Raw genomic sequence first — 25,641 nt, forward strand, 5'->3', positions numbered from 1 at the left:
AATAGGCTCCGGCACTCTCGCGACCCTTGTGAGGATAAGCGGCTTGCAAAATGGCTGGCCAGATGAATAAATTACTGTGGAGGGAGAATGAAAACATACTTTTAGAACTTACAACTTAAAAATATCTGTTCCACCTATCATTTGAAAGAAGTCATGCAAAAACAGCTCTTTAACAGCAGTGGTTTATTGTTTTTCTAATTTTTTTTTTTTTTAACAGTGGTTAAGTTCTTGTATGGATGGTTAGAATGGTGAATGACAAGTATGACAAACTTACAAACACTAACCCACTTTTATTAAATGTCCAACTTTATCAAACTTTTTTTCGTATTATCCTATGATTATCATACTGGCAAACATATTTTTATTCATGGTTGGCCGCAAAGGGTGTTAAAATATTACATAAAGGATTGGCTAAACAGTAAAACAAATGTTTTACTATGCCAAGCCTTTCACTTTGAGATTCCGCTATATTTTAAAGCCGTCCCACAAGTTTATGTACTATAAGCTGTAATTTTTTTACATGCTTGGCACATTCGGCCTAGTGGTTAGCACATCTGTCTTACAATTCTGCGGTTTGGAGTTTGAATCTCTTAACTCCAGGGTTCCTGTGGGTTTTTCCAGATACTCTGCCAATATCTCACGGTCAAAAACCCGAATGCACAAATTGTCCGTCGGTGTGAATGTGAATATGAATGGCTGTTTGTCTAAATGTGTCCTGTGATTGTCTGTCAACCAGTCTTTGAGCCAAGCACAAAAATAGTGAATAGGGTAATTTTCTAGAAATAACAGAGGGTCTTCTTATTTTCCTTTTGGCTTGTCCCGTTATGGGTCGCCACTGCGTGTCATCTTTTTCCCATCTAAGCCTATCTCGTGCATCTTCCTCTCAAACACCCACAGTCTTCATGTCCTCCCTCACAACATCCATCAATCTTTTCGTTGGTCTTCCTCTCGCTCTTTTGCTTGGCAGCTCCATCCTCAGCACCTGATCACAATATCATCTGCAAACATAATGGTCCAAGGGGATTCCCGTGTAACCTCATCTGTCAGCCTATCCATTACTACAGCAAACAGGAAGGGGCTCAGAGCGGATCCCTGATGCAGTCCCACCTTCACCTTAAATTCTTCTGACACACCAACGGCACATCTCAACCGCTGTTCTGCTGCCCTCATACATGTCCTATACTATTCTAACATATTTCTCCACCATACCGGACTTGCGCATCCAGTACCACAGTTCCTCTCTTGGTACTCTATCATAGGCTCTCTCTGGGTCTACTACTCTTTCCCATAACTTCATTGTGTGGATCATCATTTTTATTCCTCTATAGTTTCCACAGGTCTGGACATCACCTTTGTTCTTAAACATGGGAACTGGTACACTTTTCCTCCATTCTTCTGGCATGTTCTCTCCTGCCAGGTTCCCCAAAATAGCATAAATAGGTACATTTGCAAATTAGTAATTTGATTTATTTTTCTATCATCCATTTTGGTTGCATTTCAACTTATATGTCAATGCTTTGTCCACATTGCTCATGAGCTTCACGGGTAAACTGGAGCCTATCCCAGCTGATTTACGCAGGAGGCAGGGTACATCGCGGACTGTTGAGTAACCAATCGCAGAGTCTGTACAAACAACCATTAACAGGCACATTCACAGCTAGGAGGGAGAAAACCTACAGAAGCACAGCAAAAACATGACAACTCTAGTTGGGAAGGCCAGAGCCCAGATTCCAAAACCCTAAGGGTTACGTACTAACCACTAATCCACCTTGCCACCAACTCCAGTAGCATCATCGCTATAGTCAAACACAAAATGTGTGTCAGCATCGCTTACTGTGATCCTTTCCGCACATTACCTCCGCGGGCGTACGCAGGTTAGCAGGGGGAATGCTTATTGTAGTGTGGAGAAGGGTGTGTGGACAGTGAAACAGACAAGAGGGCAGGACATCTCCCTGGACAGCTGACGTGGGCAAACAACACAACATTGGAATTACGCCAGCAGTCAGCTTAGAGAATGACTTTCAGAAGAGAAGCTTCTATTTCCCCACTATTTTCTCTCTCTCGTTTTGTGGCACAGTCTGACTTAATAGCAGTCTCGCGCCACGCCGTTGTGTATATTGCACCCCTTGTTACAAATGTAATATTTGCATGCGGTAATTAGAAATTTAGGTTCATGAGCTTTGATCATATGGGAAAATCTTCAATTACAACACAGTAGATAACAAGGCAGCTTGTAAGCATACTTCAAATATTGCCGCGGTGAGTTATCATCGCCTATTTTGCCGAGCCGACGGGGTGGATGAACCCTGCGACCTTGAGCGCCTATCAGCAGCTTCCCTCGGCTCCGCTCACACTCTTCGGTCGAGGTCACCTCTCGTCGAGGTTCGGCCACGCCACATATCATCTGTCAGGGGTCCGGGGCTACCGTGACAGCACGCAATTACATGCGTGCATGAGGCACGATCCCTCCCACCACCTCCACACACACACAGTCCCTATCACGATGCAAACTGCAAGCTGGATGGAGAAAAAAAAAAAAAAAAGTTCAACGCATACACGTTCTAGTTAGTCTAATGCAGCGCAATACAAGTGTCATGAGGATTGTAATGTCCCCTGTTCTATCAGCTTTTGCTCGCGACAGTAAAGGGACCCTCGGGATGTTCTTACCGTACAGAGGAGCAAGAATTTATCATGCTGATTGTCTTGGGTCTGCAGCAAATGGAGATGAATAAGGGCTAAAAACTGGTGTACGGCGATGCACAGAATTTAAGAGTCTATCATTTGCGCTTAGCCTTTTCAATTAGCAACTGAAGAAAGTGACAGATTGGTGTGTTTTAAAGTAAGAAAAAAAACAGGTTTTTCATGATTCAATCTTGGGCACAGATCTAAAAATACAAAATTGACAAAACTTGCCCCAGGACTGAATTTGAATTGGTCTGTTTTTCTTAGCCTAAATGTTTAGTAATGATCATTAGTAACGTTATGTTAGCTTGTTAGCTGCCACAGCCGAGACATTCTGATACAAAGGTTTCCAAACCTTGAACCAAGGCACATGAAATGTCACAAAAAAACAGCACACGTGTTGTAAATCACTCCAAAACACGCACAGTTCATCCATCAATGCAAAACGCATAAAATGTTGAAAATATCTGGATTGTAGAAATTGTTTGGACCAGGTCTACTATTTTACGTGATGTCGCGTGTGGACACGAGATGAAAACAATACCACTCGACAGACAAATCGTAGTGAAATTATATCTTCTTTAATGCACAAAACCGATTCCAATAACGATTCAAGTATGTTTGTCCTTGATATACACAACATGGGTGATGGTTCATTTGATGGATTGCAAAGGTGGTTTGGACATAATGAGTCAGTTAACAAGCTGACTTATCTTTCATGAACTGTCAAGAACCTCCGGTACAGGACTTCGAGGAAAAGGCATAATGTTCAATGTGGTTTATTCCAGAAACTGGGTCATACACAGAGTAGCACTCCAAAAAGGGAGAGGCACAGCAACACTAGGCTAGGCAGGATCCAAAAGACATACAGCAAGGTCCGATGACTCTGGGGCAAACTAACAAACTCAACAGGACAGGATCAAACAAAAGGGCACAGAATCGCTGTGACAAGGGTTACTCTAACTTATGCGTACAAGCAGAGAGTCCCACAGGAAGTGAATGCAACTCATTAACACAGGGCAACAAACTGGCATATGCCAGTGACAAAAACTACAACTTAAATGCCCGTCTAATTACACTCCGAATGTGACAGGTGTCACTGCCGAGATCAGTGGCCAAGCATTGCTCATGACACTAACTTAAACTTGGATAAATAAATATTTAAAAAAGGATAATTGATTCCTGTAGCCCACTTTTCCCATTCTGTATTTCTGATATGAGCCTAATATTAAAGTGTGAAAAATGTTCCATGTTTTGCCCTTGTGGGTCTCAAACTTTTTACACCTCGTACCACCAGAAAAAAAAAAAAAAAAAAAAAAAAACCTTCAGTACCACCATGGTGACCAACATTTAAAAAAAAAAAAAAAAGTGTCCAAGGTCCAAGTGTTTATAAAAACGAGGCAGAGGTTTCATCCCCAAATAATAAATTTGATATTTTTGCAATCCATGAGGAACATTATGCACAGTTTGAATATTAAAACTGAGGTTTAATGTAGGCAAACACAATACCTAAATAGTGATTAAATTTTTTTAAAATGTGCTCATAAAAGTTAAGACAAAATGTGTTCCATTGAAAAACAAATAAGAAGCTGAAGCAGGTACTTTTTCATTTTTTAGAATTTGTACCGTCATCTGAAAATGGAAAGAATGAACCCCACATAGATTTGCAAGAATACATTTAGTCTTCATTACACGTGCTTCACGTCGCATTGAGCCACTCGCCATCTGTCGCTGAGATGGAAAGGCCAGGCGTTATCAAACAATGTCATGGAGGAAGGCAGGTAATTTGATAATGTAAAATCAGCAAGTCTACACAGTTGATTAAGGAAATCTGAGCAGAGTTCGTGATCAGAACCCCTTCTAATGGGAATAAACAACTTGGGGTATCGAAACAACCTGAACAAATCTGCCTGGTGGCCGATAGCCCTCAGACAGTAACGCATTTATTGTTTTCCTCTTCCTCTGCAGGCTCACCTACCGAACAGGGCAAGACACGGCAAACTGTGACACTTGTCGAAACAGCGCATGCATCATTTACAGGTGGGTGCAGACATTGCAGCTGTCTGTCATTAATTCTGCATTTAGCTCTGTTTTTGTACGCTGTTGATTCAGTTCAGTGTGTGAGGGATTGCTCGCAGCAAATGTCGCTGTGGGGACGCAAATGGATTAGCGGGGAGAGGATCAATATTGAAATTAAATGGAAGCAATATACTTGGGACTGTAACTGCAATATTCAGTTATAGACGACAATGTAATCATGCAGAAATGGCGGAATTGGGGTTAGAATTATACATAATGCCGGTAAGGGAACTTTGTGTCTGTGTCATTCCTGCCTTGAGCATACTAATGCTGTCTTGTAGGCTTCTTTAGACGGCAAACAAGTTAAGACTGAATCGTCAGGTCTTTTGCTGCCAAGTAGTCCACTCAATTTTGCAAGCTGCGATTCAATAATCAAAATCGGTTCCAACACGACTGATAGAATTGAGAATCGCGGTATATTCATTTATTCTCATTGACTAATTGATCGACCCGATTTTGTCACTTACCATCCAGTGGTGTGAAAAGTGTTTGCCCTCATTTTGATTTCATGTCAATCCCGAAAATGTTTAGTCATCAAACTCATTTAAATATTTCACAGAAACAAATGAACACAAAATGCTGTGAAATGAAAAAAATAAAAAATCCTAACTTAACCCACTGTGGAGAATGTGATTGCCCCATAGACCGAAGAACTGGTTGAGCCATGCTTACCAGCAGCAACTGTAATCACGCATTTGTCATAACTTACAGTGAGTCTCTTTTCAAGAATTGTGGAGGAATTTTGGTCCACTGATCTTTGCAGAATTGTTCTAATTCAGCCACATTGTGGGGTTTTCGAGCACGATGCACCTTTTCGAGGTCATGCAACTGCATCTCAGTTGGATTCAGGGCAGGACTTTGAAAAGGCCACTCCAACGTCTTCATATGGTTTTTCTTCAGCTGCTGAGAGGTGGATTTGCTGGTGTGTTTCGAATTATTGTCCTGCTGCAGAACCTAAATTTGTTTCAGCTTAAGGCCACGAACCTATGGCCGAACAGTCTCCATCAGGATTTTTTTTGTAGACTGCAGAATTCATGGCTCCATTTATCACAGCAAGCCTTGCTGGTCCTGAAGCAGCAAAACAGCCCCAGGCCCTCACACTACTACCACCATAATTTACCGTTAGTATGATGTTCTTTTTCTGAAGTGCGGTGTGACTTTTACACCAGATGCTATGGGACACACCCCTTCCAAAAAGTTCAACTTTTGTCTCATCAGACCACAGAGGATTTTCCCAAAAGTCTTGGGGATCATCAAGGTGGTAAATGAGCACTAATGTTCTTTTTGCTCATTAGTTGGATTTCGTCTTGGAATGCTACCATGAAGGCCATTTTGATCAGTCTGAGTCTGTCAGTGGAGTCATGAACAGTGAGCCTAACTTAGGCAAGTGAGGCCTGCAGTTCTTCAGATGTTGTTGGAGTCTTTTATGACCTTTTGGATGAGTCGCCGCTGTGATCTTGAGGTAAATTTGCTCCGCCGGCCATTCCCAGGAAGCTTCACGCTGGTGCTGTTTTCGGCATTTATGGATAACAGCTCTCAGTGTGGTTCGGCTTCCCAACGATTTAGAAATGGCTTTATAACCTTCTCCACACGGTTACTTTTGCATTTGGATCTGAATTTCTCGAGATCTCAGCACGATGTTTGGCTTTTGAGGGCCTTTCTGTTTACTTCACTTTGTCAGGCAAGTCCTCTTTAAATGATTTGTGAAACAGTTTTTCCACACAACTGTAGATCAGTGTTTCCCAACATTTATTGAGCCAAGGCAAGTAATTTATATAAAAACTCACCAATGTCATTGCCAACCCACCAGATCCCATCTCTTAAAGGTATGTTTGAACAGTATTTTCTGTACATTTTATCCTTTTGTTTTAATACGTTGAAATGTGTTTTGTGCGCTGGAAGGGTAGAACTTTAAAATGTTATTTATTTATTTATTTTTAAATATCAGATCTACAGTGCAGATCTTCACCTATTTTGGATGGGTCAGGAACTTCAGTACAAGAATGAGACCAATCGTAGTCGGCATTCATTTCTTCATTTCGTTTGTGCATCTATATCATCGGCGACTGGGGAGACAGACTGCTGTTAAGTTTTGCTTATATGTCAGAGCGCTTGGGAAAAAAACGCTTTAAAGTAAAATCTGAAAAATCCGTGGGAAGGGAGGTCTCAAGTCCAGGTATCATGTACAAAGAGTGTTTTTTTTTTTCATGTAATACAATAATTCAACTATTCGGGCCTTGTGCTTACATGATTGTATACATACCTGTGAAAAGATGTTTTAATTGAGAGAAGGGTTGCAAGAATCAACTATTTTTTGCTTTCTTTCTCCCCCTTGACTAACAGCGTTTCTCGCTGACCTAGATTGGGGTTTATTTGGAACACAAAAGAGAGAAAAGATCACAGCTGAACTCCAGAGATGAATATTTAGTATTTCATATCGCATTCAGGAGGATGACAAAATTACTGGGTTTATTATGCGGCCAAGCCCGTGACATTGAATAGCGTGTTTGATTAACACGGGCAGAGAGGTATTAATATATTTATTGTGGATTTTGTAGTTAGACATTTTGTAAATGTAATGAGATGCGCCTCTGATAATTCACAAAGTTAACCAAAATATTAGACTCGTGATGGATTGAGATAAGGGAAGAAAAAGCTGCTGCTCTGCAACAGAACAGTCACAGACCAGCGTTTGGTCCAGGATTGCATCAGTTCTTCGTACTCTTTAATTGAACTGAACAATAGAACAATACTGCTGGCCATTAACAACAATAGATTACACATTTAAAAAAAAAAAAAAAAAAAAAAAAAAACTCACCCTGAAATTACTGTTACTTTTAGACTATAGTTAATCTGGTCTAATTTGCGATAAACACATTAGGGTAGTGATTTTGTGAGAGGTTTTTTTTTTTTTTTTTTTTTTTTTTTAATAAAACAACAATAAAACCACACACGAGCCTTGTAGGTGTTTTCGCGTCCACATTCGACCGCACTGCTGTCGCCTGCTTTTTCTGTGAGCATTTTACTGGAGCACCGGGTAAGATTTCTAAATGAGAAGAATCTCAGAGTACAAACTCTGAAGCAACTTAATTGACCAAGTGAACAAACGGCGCTGACTGCCACTAAACCACATGATGCTGCGTGGCAATAAAATCACAATGACGTTTGCGCTGCATTCGCCAAATGCTAATCGAGTGGGGGATTATCATTTCATATGCAGCGTGTATCATTAAATAGTCGCCTATTTCAGCTGGTCCAACTGTTTTTTTAAGTCATTGAACAGAGCAAGTCAGGCCATCTGCTGCCACACTCTCCATCTCTGCCAAAACATGAGACCCTTTGAAATCTCCAAACAGTTTAGTGCTCTTTAGCACAAACATTTTAAGGTTGACTGATGCTGATGGGCCCATTTGAAGCAAAGGGGTGCTCTCCATCTTTCTCCTTGATTCAACGAATATCCTGGATGCACGGTTTTCTAAAAGCTCAGTAGAAGTAGCCCCTTTCTACACTGTTTGTTCTGTATAATAAGCACACATGCCAAAAGTAGGGGGCGACAATGCAATTATGTGCTTTAGCTGGTAGTACCAAAGCCATAGCGGAGGATACGCTGTAGGACTAATCACATGGTTTTGGTAACTGCTACTCGTCTATAAATCACAGTGGTTGTAATCCTGAATACATAAAAAAAAAAATACAGGGAGTCCTCTGTTTACGACTGAGATCCGTTCCTACAGAAGCAATTTAACTCGAATTTCGACTTAAGTCGGATTCCACCATTAAAGTCAGAATTTACATCAAAATACTTTGTATAAAAAAACAAATACATTGAAACAAGATGATGTACTTAGCATTACTGCTGAGAGGTGGATAGAGAGGAAGGGGAGGCTGTGCTTCGCTATTGCGAAGGAACCAGGTCCTCAATTGTCTCCATCTCGACAAGTATCAAAAAACCTTGTTCTGTGATCATTCCATCCGACTTAGGAACGTAACCCTTCACATGTGCGAAAATACGGGTGTTTTCTTTAATAATTGTCACCACGGTCAACCGACTGAAGCCTTGGCGGTGTTGGTGTCTCTCCCTTCTCCAATCTTTTTATGATTGTGAGCTTCGTTTCCATGGTAATGGATTTTCTTATGGCTGCAGAAGCATTGCTAAAAGATACAGCTTTCTTCTTTGGGGTACAATGTCTAAAAAGGAGTGCGAAAAATGCAAAGATACTCCCGGGCGTTGTAAAGTCGAAACGTCTTAGGTTGAGACCGTCCTAACCCGAGGACTCCCTGTACTCATTGTTTAAAAGCCCTTACCTTGTTTTGAAATGTCTTTTGCTCTTTGTTTTTAAATGCTTTTAACTCATTCAGTGCCAGCCAGCCCTGCCCCCTCTTAACAATGATATTTGACTTCTAAAGCAGTCAATGGTCATGTAAAGGGTAATTGAGTTACCTTGTGTATGAAATCCACTTACAAAGAAAGAAGCCTTGCCTTTGCTTGCCTTGGCATCCCGTTTTCCAATTTACAGGTGACTAAGACTTTTCCGTATTCGACAATGCTCTGTGAAACTGCAAAATGTCTGGCTGACAAGGAATCAGTTTTCACCTGTGCAGATCTGAGAGTGCAAATATACAGTTGTTGTGGAAGAGCGTAGCGGTGAGCGTTCCTAGCTTTGGTTAATGATTCCACTCATTTTGTCCCTTTGTTTACAATAATTATACTTAAAAGTCTCCCGTTTGAAAAATAGTTGGTCCGAGGTCTCTGTTCACAGAAATGTTGTTGGTGGAAGCAATCCAGGTCAGCTTGCAATAATGATTACATATTGAATCAAATTTGATTTAATTTGGTAAGGTTCCTTTCTATTAGAGAGGTCATCAATATTAAGGGCAAAACAGTTTTAAAAACAAAATTTCCAATGACATAAGAACATTTCTGGACTCTCTAAGTTCATGATGTTGGACGAGTGACATGAAGTCGACCAGTGCATTTGTCACCTTTCAAGGTAATAGAGGTAAAACACTGCTGGTGCGCAAAAAAATATATACTAAATTTAACACAGATGATTCACTGTCCAGGGACCTTTTATGTTAAAAGCAACTATCACTGTCTGATTGACGTCACTCCTGCCTAATGATAGCATTTCGCGGGACGTCTGTGGATGGATACTCCGGACACAGCAATGTCCCGCTTCGGTGCATTTGGTTTGAAAGGGATGGGAGAATAAATCAGTGCTCTATTGTTACACTTCTGATTTCAACAGGAACTCTTTGAGAAAGTGGCTTGCGTGAGAAGGAATGTCAGAAAGGCACAGCGGAGGTGTGAAGTTAGACAACCCGACACTTACTTCTCCCACCTTGTTATTCTGAAAGCAATTTTAGACATCACACCAAATGACAAACGCTGATGTTGCCACGTATTAAATTGTGACAGGTGACAGAGGACAGGATGACACTGAGAGTCTTGTGGAACAAAAACGGCTGATCAATTGCTCTTCATAGGCGTGAAGGTGAATGGTTGTCTCTGTACGTGCCTTGTCTAGCGACCAATCCAGGTTACAGGGAGTTCTCTGAAAAACGTTTCTAGGCCATAAATATTTTGTACGAGGATCGCCATCACAAAGTACGTGTGCAGTATAGTCACATTGTAGGGTACGCCGCGTCATTTGTGTACTGTACGTTTTATTTTGTTGATATAGTCAGCCAGACCTGCGAAGAATGCAAAGTTAGCGACGTTCACTTTCATTCTTGCCGTACTGTATTGTATGTTTTTGTTTGCGGATTAAGAACAAAACTGCTGTTTTAGTTTTAATTCCTCATCTTAAAAATACAATTGAAGCAAATTTCATTCCATTTTCTTCTCATGTTTTTGAGGTTCTAAGGTGAAAGCTGCAGCCGGCGACTAATGTGGACAGAATAGATCGCAACAATGTGGAAATGAAAGGCCGGTATTTTGACGATTATAGCCTGTCAACTATTTTTTCTGGACAGATAAGAACATTTTTTAAGTGATGTACTCAACTTTGAACGAGTTCAAGTAGAAAAATCAACTTTCACAACAGTGATCCTGTATTATTTCCTATTGCAATATACATCACGGGTTTAAAACACAAAATAAATCTGGCGACGTCATTCCCCCCCACATTTATCCTGAACATGAAAAAACTCCTCACAGGAAAGCCAAGCCAAGATTGGAATCGCTAACCTCAGAACTGTGAGGCAAACATGCTAACCACTATTTCCACCATGTAGCCTGCCGTACTGCACATATAAATGAATCAAGTGGAGAACAGTAAGTACAGCGGTAACTCGGCGTGCCTTTAGAGTGCAAACTAGTGCTCGTCGTTGTGACCTTGAACCGTATCCTCCGAAACCAAGGACACACAATCCACTTGGATTAGCTCCATCTTTTCGGTGACCCTTAACAAGATAAATGCCTGTAAATGGGGGGAATTAGATGCTGCGTTGGTAGGTCAAAGCTTGACTTGCTGAGTACTGTTTCAAAGACCAAGTCACAGAAGTAAAGGAATGGTCTTCTGCTAAAACTCTGAAAGAGGTTTTGCAAGATCTCCTTGTTGAACATACTTGAGAGTTAAGTCGTTGACCAGGTGACAGCCATTGAAGAGAACACAGTGGGACTGACGTACACTTAAAATGGTATGCTCCAGCCATGGGGGGGGGGGAAGAGAAGAGGAAAAAAAAAAAAAAACCCCAACCAAAACAATTACTGGTCAACGTCGGACAGGCAGGAACCGCAAGTTGCAGCCATACCACAGATTAGAATCCCCTGAGATGTATCCCTTTAATTTCAGAGCACTACAACTTCTCGAGTGCATGTCCGATAAAAATCAGGATTTCGGCAGCTGCCGGGCTAAGGTGCTCAATCAGAGTCACTGGGTCTTATCCAGACCTCAGCTCTCGCCTGCCAGACACCCCCACCCCATCCTCCCGTATGCCGCAGACTGTCATAAATCACTGCAACAAATGGGGCGTATATATGGCAAAACAAAAGAAGGGAGAAAGGCTCAACATGTGGATGATGAATCAGGAAAATAACCCTCTGCTCTAATTTTTACATCGAACCGGGAGAGAAATGAAAGTAAAGGTCATTTCATACCCATTTTTCACTTTCCTCGCCTGATATTGAGATGCTTCTGTTATTTGTCTGCTGCCTCTGTCAATAGAATGGAGGAGCTCAGAAACTAGTTTCTGCTAGATAGCAATTTTGCTGGAAATTGGAGTTGCCGAGACTTTAAGCTCCCACTGTTCTTATTATTAATGTCAGTTAGTTCTGAACAAGTCAATTAATTTATTACAGGAATTCTAAACAATTATTTTGGCATACATGAACGGTCGCTGTATTTTCTGCAAAGAATGCACAAATTTACAATATTTGTTTTGGGGAATTATGTAGTCAGTAATTTATAAAAAAAAAAAATAATAATCATTTTACATCAACATAGCGAAGTCAGAAAAAGAACATTTTGCAGTGGCCTATTCATTTTTTTCCAAAGCTGTATTTTAAAAAAAAAAAAAAAAAAAAGAAAGACATCTATGGATCATTGAGTCAAAAACGTAGACACTGGATAATGGAAAAATATTAATTAATATTTTTAGTGGTTGTGAAACAGCAACATACAAGCCAGAATCCTTGCACTTCCCTTGTATTTTTTATGTATTAATTAAATCTGTTGAGGTTGCAGTTACTGTGATTTGACATTTGCCCACGCGCCATAGCACTCGTAAATCTGCACAGTCAAGCACGAAAAATCACATGCGTAAAATTTGTTACGAGTGGAAATACATAGATATTGAAATAAGTCGCTTATTTTGTGTAGTCTTGACCAATGTTCCCCTCAACCTGTGTCACTGCACAATTGTGCATTTCTCGCACAATTTCTTCTTCAGCGCACCTAAAAAACGATCCATCGCAGAGAACCACAGCCTGTCATTTTTTTTTTTTTTTTTTTTAAACACTGAACCACACGAGCTGCTGCTCAGCCTACTTTTACTTCCTAGTTTACCTGTGACCCCCCGCTCCTAAAGGGGCACACTCATAATTACAAACAGAACACACACTCGCAACTTTATGTCTGCGGGCATGACTGACCACACCCATACATTTTTCAAATGAGAGTGACTGGGATATACAGTAAATCGTTACTATAGAAAAACATTTTTTAGTAGGGTGTCCATTAATTGTAAATTTTCGGTCTTCATTTTAGGTGTTTGGTCCCCAAACCCCCAAGAATAGCAAGGGTTCACTGTCATGTCATATTTGCTTACCATCGTTGGTTTCCGTCCATATGGTGTATTCAGTGTACCATAACATTTGTGGAAGGGATACTCTATGGAGGTATGCAAAGCACACTTGATCTTAAAAGACATTTACAACAGCCTTGTAAGCGCGATGGTGCACTTTATGAGTGGCCTACAGCTGGGTCCAACACAAATGTGCTTGATTACATCCATAAAGGTATCGTCTGGTAACATGCTGTTGAATTAAAAAGCAAAACAAACAAAACACAGCATGCGCAAAAAAAAAAAAAAAAAAAAAAAAAAAAAGTACACAGTCAGGCTTCCAGTTGGGAACAGAGAAGTTTGAAAAACAGTCAAGTGAAATGAAATGCAGCCGCAGTGCAAATGTGATGAGCGCAAGGAGCTCATTAGCTCCGGTGTCCCACGCTGAGGCGGTGGAGCAGAGGCTGTTCTGGTGAACAATTGTCAAGATTTGTGCATCCTGTTTTGTTCTCATTAATGAGATTGTCTTTTTCCTGTGTGTTTGTGAAGCACAGAGCATGTAATAGACCCCGTCGGCTTGCGATTTACATGACAAAGCCAGCGTTTCTGCATTGCATTTACATAACCTGCGGGGAATTTTAGCTTTTTTTTTTTTTTTTTTGGACGCTTCAACCTGTCATGAGAGGAAATAGCGTCCACTCTGGTGATTTAATCCACTGCGTACTACCATGCTGTTGGGCCTGAACCACTCATCTTGTCAAGTGGAGGACTTTCAAGTGTGAAATGACCAAAGGGGAAGTCAGCAGCAAAAATATGACTTTTAGATGAATGTCGCTGAAGCAGAGAAAAAAAAAAAGACATCTCATGATTAAAAACAAAAACAGTCATAAAAAGTGTTCAGTCCAAACAAACAGCTCCCCGCATAGCTAAACAAATGATGAATCCCCCCCTTTTGAGTGCCCTAGAAAAGCTCCTGTGTGTCTACAGCTGCTTTGTGACGGTGATCTTACGGTAGTGACTGGCTATGTTTGTTCAAACACCTGCACCCCGCAGACCACCTGCAGTAAACAGCGTTGTCTGCTCAGGCATTTTGTCCACAGTATCCACTAACTGCCGTGATCGGCCAAGTAATTAATTGCTTAATAATTGCTGGGGCTATTTGGTGCTGCTCCATACTAATGTGCTGCCTATTCACACAGTGATAGTAAGAGACAGTGTATATAAAGATCACCAAAAGCACGCAAGAGTAGCAGTCATAGACCAACTAATGTTTTGACATCTAGTGGTAACGAGTGACTGATATTATCATCAGTTAATTGAATTTTTGTTTTTTGATTGTCCATCCATGCATTTCCTAGACCAAGTTATCATGCTCAAAGTCACAGGGACCAGATGATTTCGGACGAAGGACAAAGAGCGACACTGAACTATTTACACACTTTCACACCGTCATTGAGTGGCTTTATTAAGTTAACGGACTGAAAGGCTCTGTTGTTGTTTCGATGATATACATCCAAGGTGTAATCCTCACTGCTTAGTTTGACAGTAAACTTCAAAAAGTTGTTGCAATAAACAGCTCAAAGTCTCTTTGAAGGATTTTGGACTATTTGCTATAGTGCTGCTTGGCGTGAAATAATTTGAGTCCACTGCCAATGTACAGCGCTCTCATCGCAAGCCTGCACTCAGCGCAAATAAATCGTCCAAAAAAAAAAAAAAAACCTCGTACCTCGGTCACTCATCTCATAAGGCACCGCTACATTGTTTTGGTGGCATCTTGTGCCATTTGCTTTCATACCTTTAACGCTATTTGCGGCAAGGCTCAATAACTCTCGCAAAACGTTGGAGAACAAAGTCTGTACCTTGCGCACACTCTAGCAACTGGTAAACAAATACTGTATAGTGCAACTCGGTCGCTGGCTAGCAGACGTCATAGCAAGTAATATCCTGTTGCCAGAACCTCACACTCATTTGAAAAAGACTGTACATGTTTTCAGGGACTACTGTAACCAATAAATGTTATTCATAGTTCTTAGCCTGTGTAAAAAATTGGCCGCAACTATGCAACTAAAGGGAAATGAAAATCCCAGTGTAAGAACAGTTCAGGTCCACTGGACGAGAGAACGTGACATCAGCATGAAACACTGGCATGGAAATCGTACTTCAGCACATTTGGAAAGAGATTCTCTCACCCTTTTGAATTGTTTCAAGTTGAGTAATTCTTTAATTTTCCCCATATGTCAGATACTAATGTATTCACAGCCCATAGCTTCAGCTTAGTAGCCCGATAAACATGCTGAGTTAAGCGTATGTGCTTATTCCGGATAAATTAAACCTCCTAGATAATTATTGTAAACATTTTAATTACGGTGGGGCTCACTGGATACTAAAGCTGTAGGAAGTGCCGTTCATCCATTTTCCGAGCCGCCTATCCTCACGAGGGTCGCGGGAGTGCTGAAGCCAATCCCAGCTGTCATCGGCCAGGAGGCGCAGTCACACCCTGAACTGGTTGCCAGCCGATTGCAGGGCAACAGTCGCACTCACAATCACACCTAGGGGCAATTTTGAGTCCTCAATTAATTCATGTTTTTGGGATGTGGAAGGAAACCGAAGTCCCCGGAGAAAACCCACGCAGGCACAAGGAGAACGTGCAAACCCCGCACAGGAGGAGCCAGGATTTGAACCCTAGTCCTCAAAACTGTGAGGCCAACACTCCAATGCCGCGCCACCGTGCCACCTGTAGGAAGTTCCATTCGATCAAAGTACTGGAGAACCAAGCAATCCATCATCATTTCTTCAGAGTTCTGTTCTTAACCGACACTTATCTTCGAGCCGAGGACAGTTCCAAGGATTCATTTTGCCATTCTGATTGTTGCGCATCTGTCAGCGGGCTAATTGCGATGCCCATCACATTAGCTACCCTATCAGGTCCGACGCGAGGCACAGCTCGAGTGTGCATATGCCTGCCAACAAGGTTGACCTTTCTGGATCATGTCATTGTCTTTTGGCTGCTTCTACTCTTTAATCCAGTCACCCTTTTTAATATCGTGTTCTTCATTGTTGACTTGGAAAAGAAATGAATGTGGAAGGCCCCTAAAACTACAAAACGGCTGCAGTTTTTCTTCCGAGGTAAGGTTTATGCTGAAGGCTGGCATGCTAGAAGGAAAACTTGCCAGCGATTCATTATTTCATATTCCTGCTATGACAGTCTCGGAATATAGTGCATAGCCCTTGAATAAATACATTAACAGAACACAGCAAATCAATAGCAATACGGCAAAAGAAAACCTGGTCTAATGGTGGATTTATTCCACGCTGGAATAGGGACAGTTAATCATGCCCTGCTTGCATTTAGTTGAAATTCAGCTGCACACGTCTCCCGGGCCAGGCAGATTTAATCGGCCAGAGAGTTCAAATCCGGTGCCGCTACAAAAACATCACACAATGACCAGCCCGGGATTAGACTGACTGATGTGGATATCCAATGTCGGGTGAAACCGCACACAACATACACGACTGCTTTTTTTTTTTTTTTTTTTTTTTTTTTTTTTTTTTTTAAATGGGAATTTAATCTAGGCAGGGGGAAGCCCTTTGACTGCTTGCACGCGAAATGCCGACTGGATGAATTTCGGGGATTGTGTCACAAGAGATATGTGCTTCCCCTAGCAGCTTCCATCTGGATCAGTGACTTATTAACATAAGCAATAAGCCAGAAAACACAAAGTGACGCATGTGACACCAACACAAAAGACAAGTGGTGAAAGCTTGGAAATATTAGATTGAATGCACATTTCGACTGACATCCTGTTTAGACTGTAAAACTGCAAGTCTAGATCCTTACTGTATACCGGATAATATTGTAGTCGGGATTTTACATTTGATAAAAGAATAACAGGGCAGTGGCCCACCTGATAAGAGAGACGGCACCATGTTGAAAAAGTGTTTCTACAACTATACTTTTTTATTAAATCTTCCTTCGGGCGTTTCCACAGGTCCATTACGGTCAGCGTAGTGGAAGCCGCTGCGCAGTTGAAGATGTGCTGTGTTTCGTGAGGGGCCCTGTCCGAATTTCAGGCACAGGTTGACGATAGTATTGTCGAAATGAGCCGTATAGTCATTGAGCATGCGGCTTCGTCCGGAGCGGAGTTGCGATAGTTTGGATCTTGTGGCCCGCGGAAGATCGATTTCGGTTTTCTCCACCTCGGGGGTAGGGTAGCCACCAAGGATGACTACCGGTTTGTAGCCAGCCACCGCGTCTTCACCGATTCTCACGACGATGGGCTCAGCACGCCAGAACCGTCCCGGGCCGAACCAAACCCTTCAATTCAATTCAATTACTGTATGAACGCATCTGCTTTTGGAATACTTTTTGTGTCTGTCTTACTGTGGTTCTGCCAGCTATCAGTGTCCTTTTGCCCATGTTTTTTTGCAATAGAGACAGAAAACGGCACGTTCCCGCCACTTCAGACACTGTCAAAGTAACGGACTGCCACATACCAATTTTCTTCCATGTCCCTTGAGGAAAAACCTATTGAAGACAAATGCTGTCTAGGAACAAGTGAAAACTAGCGACATCTCACCATGAAGTCGCACTTTCTCCGATGACACCATGAGTAAACAAAACCTTCCAAGTCATTTGACGAAAATAAAGCGACAGAATACAGAGTAACCTTCTTCTCTACTGATGTAGTTTTAATATGCAAAGCACAGGTGTCAAAATCAAGGCCCGGGGACCAGATCCAGGTTGCCACATGCTTTTATGCTCATGCACATGCTCATATGTGTCAACCGCCATGGTTCTTGTTCAAGACTGTATCCATCCATCCATTTTCTTTTACCACTTATCCTCACGAGGGTCGCGGGGAGTACTGGAGGCTATCCCAGCTGTCAACGGCCAGGTTGCCAGTCAATTGCAAGGCAGATAGAGACACTTACAATCATACCTAGATTTATTTATTATATTTAGAGTGTCCAATTAATGTTGCATGTTTTCTGGGATGTGGGAGGAAACCGGAGTGGCCGGAGAAAACCCACGCAGGCATGGGGAGAACATGCAAACTCCACACAGGCGGGGCCGGGATCGAACCTGGGTCCTCAGAACTGTGAGGCCAACGCTTTACCTGCTGTTCCACCGTGTTGCCGAAGACTGTATTAAAATTTTAAATTGTCATAGATTATAAATGATAATGTTGAGATATTGCAAGTACTTTTGTGTTACCAAACTTGGACAGTTGAAAAAATTCCTTGATTTCTGACTCCAAAACTAGTTCACAAATTTCATCTGTAAGTACAATAAAGAAATCAAAGATTTTTATGATTTCACAGTCATAACAGCCATCTGGGAGAAACCATAACTACAGTGTGGCCCGTGGCAAAAATGAGTTTGACACCCCTGGTGTAAAGTGTCAGTTGGAAAAGCGATCAACTGTGGCATACATTGCTTTGAACAGAGACAGAAGGCCAAACGTAGTTTACATTTCAAAAGGTTATCCTGAATCAAAAATGGATGTGATGGAATTTGGAAATAGTAAATAGATTGGGGGGGATTGTCATGGCAGGAAGTGCAACCCCAACGAAAATGTTGTCATTTCGGTTCAGGTCAGCGGCAGTCCATCGCTTTTCAAACCCCCGGACATATCCCAGCAACTGCTGTTTACAAACCTTGAACAAATTGAAATTGCGTGTTGAGTTTATTCTCGGTTTGTAGCACTTTGTATTTTTTTTTTCTGAAACTGATAATGTAAACAGTCAGGAAAAAGTACATTTTTTTTTTCCAACTAAAACTCTGCCCGAGCTAATCCCTTTCATGGTCTACTCTTGTTTCAGTGTGGAGCTGGACTTCAAGCTGCAGGAGGACAAGCTTCAGCCCCTGATGAAGAGACTTTGCCCCCAGGACAGCCAACAATGTCCCACCCTGCCTTACTCCAACGAAGTCTTCACATCCACTCCCAAGCGCAAATCCAAGTCTGACTCTAAGAAGCACGCCCGCTGGAAACTGTGGTTCCTTTGAACAGAACATGAATGCTTCGGAAACGGCCTTTTATCGGGCGCACTAATACCCCATGCTTGTCTCGAAAATGGATAAAAGAATATTCTGGAGGAAGGAATCAAGCCAAGAGAATGGATAACAGTACAGTTTAAGAACTGTTCATTTTTGGGGTTCTGAGCCGAGACTGCACGTCAAGTCACCCGGGAGAAAACAAAACAAAAAATATTTCATATATTTCAAACTCTGCCAAACGTTTTTGTGGCATGTTAGCTGGAGAGGATGGAGGAACACCTGCAAATGTAGGTGAGCTCTGGGATCTATATTTGCACTAATATTCCTACAATATGACTAAAATGGCCCATGCTTGCGAGTCATTAGTCAAACTTGTTTTGATTAAAAAAAAAAAAAACAGATTCTTCCATAAGTGCAATTATGATTCAATATTCTTCAAACCATCCCTTTCACAAAGCTATGCTTGGCTGTCAAACAAGTGTAAAATGGAATTTATGATCAAATTTAAAAGTGACTTGTGTACTTACCTGTAACCCACCTGTATATGCGCATCTCAATAAATTAGAACATTGTGGAATACTATTTACTTCAGTAATTCAATAACGAAATGTGAAACTCATATCCACAGTGATAATTTTGTTCTTTAAAAAAAGAATACATTTTTACGTCTTCCAAGCCCAAATCCATCTCATCTAAATAAATTTGGAAAACATCGATCCCTCTTTTATAACGGGCTTAGGTCCGGAACCACAATCACAATAAGTGAATTCGGTCTGCTAAAAATTTTCTCTAGAACATTTCTAAGGAACTATAGAACTTTATGACCCAAGTCCTATAGAATTTCTATAGAAATTCAATTGTTCTGTAGAAATTCTATAGAAAAATCACAGCCAAAGTTCTATAGAACAAGTTATGTACAAATTCTATAAATTTCTATAGAACATTTTTAGCAGGGGTGGCAGCCATGTTTTTTACGTTTTACATAGAGTATTTTTAAACTGTATGATTCTCCCCATCCGACACTCTTTTTAACCTCTGCCATACTCATAAACATTTCCTATACTACACTCGTACACAAAACAAGATGCGTACGACATAAAAACACTCACCATTGAAGATTGTAAAACGTGCTGCACAGCCGGTAAGAGCTTGACAGCTGATATTATTTTCGATCTTCTTTATGTACCAGAGGGAACTTATATCCATTTATGCCATATAGTCTGCAGGTACACAACATTCTATCTTTCTTCAACAGGTCGAGAAGGTTCCATATTTACTGGTCAAAAGCTCCCCATGCTAGCATCTTTCCTTGCGCCGCTTGGGCGGCATGGGCTGGCTTTACGTAAAGTATTGTAACGTCTTTTAATGATACATCACGACATTTTGGGCGACTTTTGTCACATTTATTGAGAAAGTAGCGAAACGCGATTACCGTGAGGCCAAAATGACAGGTGCGATCAAAATGGTGCGTTCAATGACACTCGAAAATGTTATCGTTCGTCACAATTGCGCTTTTATAGAGTTGTACAGTTAATTTTTTTTTCTTGTAATATGTGTAAAAGGAAACTGTCATAGAAGAATAATTTTTACCTATAAACTTTAAAATCCCGCCGTAATCCAATGCCCGTTTTTTTTTTGTTTGTTTGTTTTGTTTTTATATTTGTTTTTTTCTCTCTTCTTTGCAGCATACTGCTTGGCAACGAGAGGAGGCTCCACGTGAAGGGGCCTTTCATTCGTGAAGGTGTAATCTTTGAATGGACACCACCTCCGGCAAAGCACAACAATTGACTATTTATGAGGAGCATATGTGTCAAGGACTGAAGTCATGCACAGTACTTCCTGCTCAGCCGAGGTCTCGCCCGCCTCTTCCATCCCTTCTTGATTCAGTTCAGCGATTTGTGCAAATAATGAACCAACATCGCCTTAGATATAATGTTTACCCACCACCACCTGTCCACCCCCCTTAATGGATGATACATGGAGTTGAAAATGTATGTATATTTTTGCGCATTGGCTGTTTTTATTGCGCCGTAAAGTATATTCTGCAGGCTGGTCTGAGAGGCTACATGACAAAACAAAAAAAAAAGCTCCAAGCAAAAGGTGCTTGAATTTTATAAGTTTTATGCCTCAGCTGCAGTGAGGTTACAGTCGAGATTATCAAATTATGGTTATAAAAATAGTCAACACACACGACTGGACCTGACGTAATAAAAACCTGCAGAATACACATCGTGTAAATACAGCCGCTACCTATTCTTTATATTATAATCTACATATTTATAGCAAAGATGATGACATTTTGGCAGAAAAGAAGGCATGAGTGAGCCTCTCTTTAATTTTTTAAAACGGTATTTTCTGGATGAGCTCACATTTTTAACAACACGCGCATACGTGTTTGTATTTTTAGGGTGGTGTGATGCTTTGGAAGTTCCAGCGGAAAGTAAAGGTTGTTTCTGAAAGTCCCTGAGAATTTTTTTTTTTTTATCGTGACAAAGCAGGTACAATTTTTCCCAGGGGATTGCACTACCACGCCGGTTTCGAGGGCTATGGGTTGTTTTCATGTTTGACGTCACCTGTTGAGCTGCCTCGGACGGCGGCCATTTTTTTTTATCCCTGAGCTGCGTTACTCATACATACGCAAGGTGGACAACATTATGTTTCTAACTGCATTTATTGAAGACGCGGCCGACAGCACATCAAGTCCAGACTGACTGATACAAAAGCATATTCCACCGCCTATCGTTTTCCGTGTTAGCATACAGGTAAATGCCGCACTTACCTGTATGCTAACACGGAAAACCAGAGGCGGTGCAATATTATTTATTTAATATCGAGGCAAACTCCATTTATTCCATCTTTTTTTACAGAAAGTAAAACCTGTATATTAGTTCACCACAAGCAAAGCGAAATGTTTATTTTTTGTTCAAATTTTATGACAATGGCAGAAAGACAAAAGAATAAACAAATCCAGTATTTGACAAAATTCTCAAATCTTTCAAGTGACTAACATAAAAGGATCTCAACTGTAATGTTCGCCTTCTGAAAAGAGTATCGATTGAGCTCGTTAGCTCAGCGACAGATCAGCACGACGGAGGTTGGGACCGGGTAGCGTGATAGCAGCGTCGAGCACTCGTCCACAAAGCCAAGTCTCCGTGAAGCACAGAGCCGAAGAACGTCCAAAGTCTTTCGTCGGAAGCGTTAGACGATGTCCCCGCTTTCGAAGTCGGACTTGTATCCCGGAAGCGAGCCTCTTCGTCGCGAGGCTTTGGAGAGGGCGCCGACTAGCAACTCTGGAAAAAAGCTTCAGCAAATTGGCGAGAGTTGTAGGAAAAAAAAGTCAGAAGAAGGCTGTCTGATGGTCAGCAAGTCCTCTCTTGTGTGATTGAGTCCCGAGACGCCCGTGAAACTCAAAAATGCAAACAGTAACGGAGAGCATTCCGCAGGCTACAACACTGCTAGGCGTTAGGTATGGAGATTAAATGGCGGCGCACAGTGGTGTATGGCTAATTCAGCAAAAGTGTACTGTCTACTGTAATACCGCTTTCCTCCTCCAGAAGCAACGGTAAATAGACATTAACTCGTCATAATCCGTACATGAAATCTGCTGCGTTTTTGTGTGAATCGACACTTATCGCAAAATTGTCTGACAGTGTCGCCTCCCACAGATTTGAGAATTACAATCGTCAAGATTTTTTTTTTTTTTTTGGGGGGGGGGCAGTGGCTCTCAACTTTTCTGAGACTGTAACAGAATATCAAGTCTCAACATTGACCAAATACTGTATAAAAAGTGTAATAGTAATTTGGACAAGGTTATGACATATTTTCCTCATCAGTGTCTTTTTTTTTTTCAAAATTGTTGCTACGTGCTCGGGGTGGGCCTCTGACAAAATTTCTTGGCTCTCCAGTGGCGAAAATTAATAGTTAATCAATAGTGTTTAAAAATACATAAATATTTCATGGGTCGAGAACAGCTCTGGATGTTCCGAAGTCCTGCAACTACTGTTTTATTGAAGGGAAAATTTTGCTTGCTTGAGTTGCTTGTAGCACTTAAGCGGGGTTCACACATAGACCGACTGACAATCGGGCCAAAATTGAGCATTTCCTTATCAAAGATAGCAAAGGCCAGATTATGGAACGACTCTGAAAGATAGAGATAAAGATAGTAGATAGTAAAACAGCAATACTTCGTATCCTGGTGGAAGGATGATGAGGATGGTGCTACCAGGGAAGAGAGCTTGAGGAAGATCAAAGACAAGGTTGATAGATCTAGTGAGGGAAAACATGAGTGCAGAGGGTCTTCGTGATGCGGATGGGTCCAGCCCAAAGAAAGACGAAGATGTAACTGGTCAAATAGTGCCGTTGGAGCGATATTGTTCCCCCCACTATTTCTACATCTCAATGAAGTACCTTTCCACAGAATAGCCCAAGTCGTCGACTTCTCCATCAGTCGTCAGCTTCTTTTGTGGTGCAGAGCCGTGGAGCGTGACCGGGCCTCGGGAGCGCCACTTTACAGTCTTCTTCTTTCCGTCGGTTCATTTGATTATCCGTCACAGAAGGAAAAAAAAGGAAAAAAAGCAAAGAGAGTAGAGGTTGGGGGTCCCAGCTCATCAAACCGAGTGACCGCATTGTGTGCGTCTATCCTCCTATCTTTATCGTACCCCCCGCAGCGTGCCCGTCTCCTTCATTATTCTTGAGGCTCAGCAGATTTTCTTCTCTTTTATTTTACCGCTGCATGTGCTCACTCGCTCTTTCTCTCATGTCATTTGATTCCTGCAGCGTTCCCCTAATCTATTTATTCCACAGCTCATAATTCACCATGTTTAGTTCCTCACGCTTGCTGTCTCTTCCCCGCTTTTAACAAATGGAAAAGCTCATTTTCTGTCAAGCCAAATTGAGGCATCGCAGTTGGAAAAATTTCTCATTTGGCACAATTATTGCTAATTTTATAAACGTTTATTTTTATTGTTTGTATTTCAGTTAACCGGTGGTTTCTGTGATTCGAAAGTTGGTGTTTTTCAGGGGTCACCAAATTTTATGAAACTGAGAACAACCTCTTGATGCCAGTTAATGCGAGGGGCTATCCGAGGTCAGATCTGTAACTTTAGCAGGGAAGCCAAGACTTCCCTCTCCACAGCCACTTCCTCCAGCTCTCCCGAAGGGATCCCGAGGTATCCTCAAAGACTTTTGGTCGTGACTATAGGTGAGGCTAGGAACATAGACTAACTGATAAATAAAGAGCTTCCCCTTTCGGATTAGCTTCTTTTTCAGCACGACGCACTGATACAAAGTCGGCATTACTACAGACGGTGCACCGATCAAACTTTCGATCTGCGGAAATGAAATTGTCTCTGAAATTTTTGAACCCCTCCAGTAGAGGAAGGATCTCATCCCCAACCTACAGACCACACTCCACCCTTTTCCGAATGAGGACCATGGTCTCAGATTTAGAGGTGCTGATTCTCATCCCAGCAGCTTCACATTCAGCTCCGAACCGCTCCTGTCCACAAAAGTTATGAACAGAATCGATGACAGAGGGCAGCTTTGGGGGAGTCCAACCGTCACCAGAAAAGAGCGCCACTTACTGCCAGCCATGGAGACCAAACTCTGACACCGGTCGTGCAGGGACCTCAGACTCTGCTTCCTCATAGGAACGCGTGACGGTGGAATTGAGGAGAACTTTGAAGTATTTTCGCAATCTCCCTAGTCGAGGTCAACAGCGCCCCATCACCACTATGCGCAGTGTTGACGGTGCACTGGTTCCCCCTCCTAAGATGTCGATTTTGGAATATGATGACATTCCATTAAATTACCCACAAAACCCATAAATTACAACAGTTTATTTTGCACCAAAATGTCCCAACTTGACCGCCCATGGAAATTTACTGGGAAGTTTTGGGAAATTTACAAAACCATGGTGAACGTAGATAGTGCCTTTCGGAGGATGGAGGAGCCACAAGAAACTCAAATGATTTCTGCTCAATGGGAAAGTTTATCACCTCCTTCTCATTTCTAATGGTCTGTACATTCTAAAAAAATAATAAAAAATAAAAGAAACTGATAACTTTTAGTGTTGTTTTAACTCTCTTGGGAATAAGTCATTAGTGAAGTTATGCAACATTCAAATCTTGCTAGCAGTTTGAAAACTGCAAACATAAACCAAGGTGTGTTCTGACTTCATCAATCACGCCATCAAATTTCAATCATGACATTCCACTCCAGTTGAGCTCCGGCGACGCGGCGGGAACGTGACAAATTGAGTACCGCAATTTGGATTTTAAAGATTAAAACGGGGAAATACCGGGTAGCATAAAGTCAAACATTTGCATGCACGAGGGTAGCTCAGCTCATTATCACCTCATGAAGAGGCTCGCCGGCTTTGCTGGACTCGATCAAATGTAGGAGATTACTCACCACGCACACAGCGGCTAGATAATGTTGTAGAAGACTCATCTGGGGGATAATAAGAACAAAATGACCTGCTGCTGGATTTCTGGGTGTGAGGTGGCTTTTATGTAGGGTGCAATCAGAAACTTCATTAGCCATGCAGCATGACCTACATGTCATGGGATGAATGTTTAATCAATCAGTGACCACAAAAAAAAAAAAAAAAAAACGAATTTAAAAAAAGAGACGCTGGTGGAAAAGTCAAAATTAAC

At 41.6% G+C, this 25,641-nt stretch overlaps 2 protein-coding genes across 2 annotated transcripts in view; one reads left to right on the top strand and one right to left on the bottom strand.

Annotated features, from left to right (window-relative positions):
- insyn2ab (inhibitory synaptic factor 2Ab) overlaps nt 1–19,174 on the top strand; it is a 31,740-nt gene extending 12,566 nt beyond the window's left edge. Inside the window, exons 3-4 of the mRNA XM_061837798.1 lie at nt 4,651–4,722; nt 18,811–19,174. Coding sequence (XP_061693782.1) covers nt 4,651–4,722; nt 18,811–18,994 — 256 coding nt within the window. The 3' untranslated portion in view covers nt 18,995–19,174. The remainder of the gene's footprint in view (nt 1–4,650; nt 4,723–18,810) is intronic.
- The window catches only part of LOC133510107 (receptor-type tyrosine-protein phosphatase epsilon-like), a 130,581-nt gene extending 110,357 nt beyond the window's left edge, over nt 1–20,224 (bottom strand). The window contains exon 1 of the mRNA XM_061837797.1: nt 20,095–20,224. The gene's annotated coding sequence lies outside the window, so the exon portion shown is untranslated. The remainder of the gene's footprint in view (nt 1–20,094) is intronic.
- Nucleotides 20,225–25,641: the final 5,417 nt, after the last annotated feature.

This window comes from Syngnathoides biaculeatus, chromosome 12, assembly GCF_019802595.1.
Source record: "Syngnathoides biaculeatus isolate LvHL_M chromosome 12, ASM1980259v1, whole genome shotgun sequence".
Classification (NCBI taxonomy): Eukaryota; Metazoa; Chordata; class Actinopteri; order Syngnathiformes; family Syngnathidae; genus Syngnathoides; species Syngnathoides biaculeatus.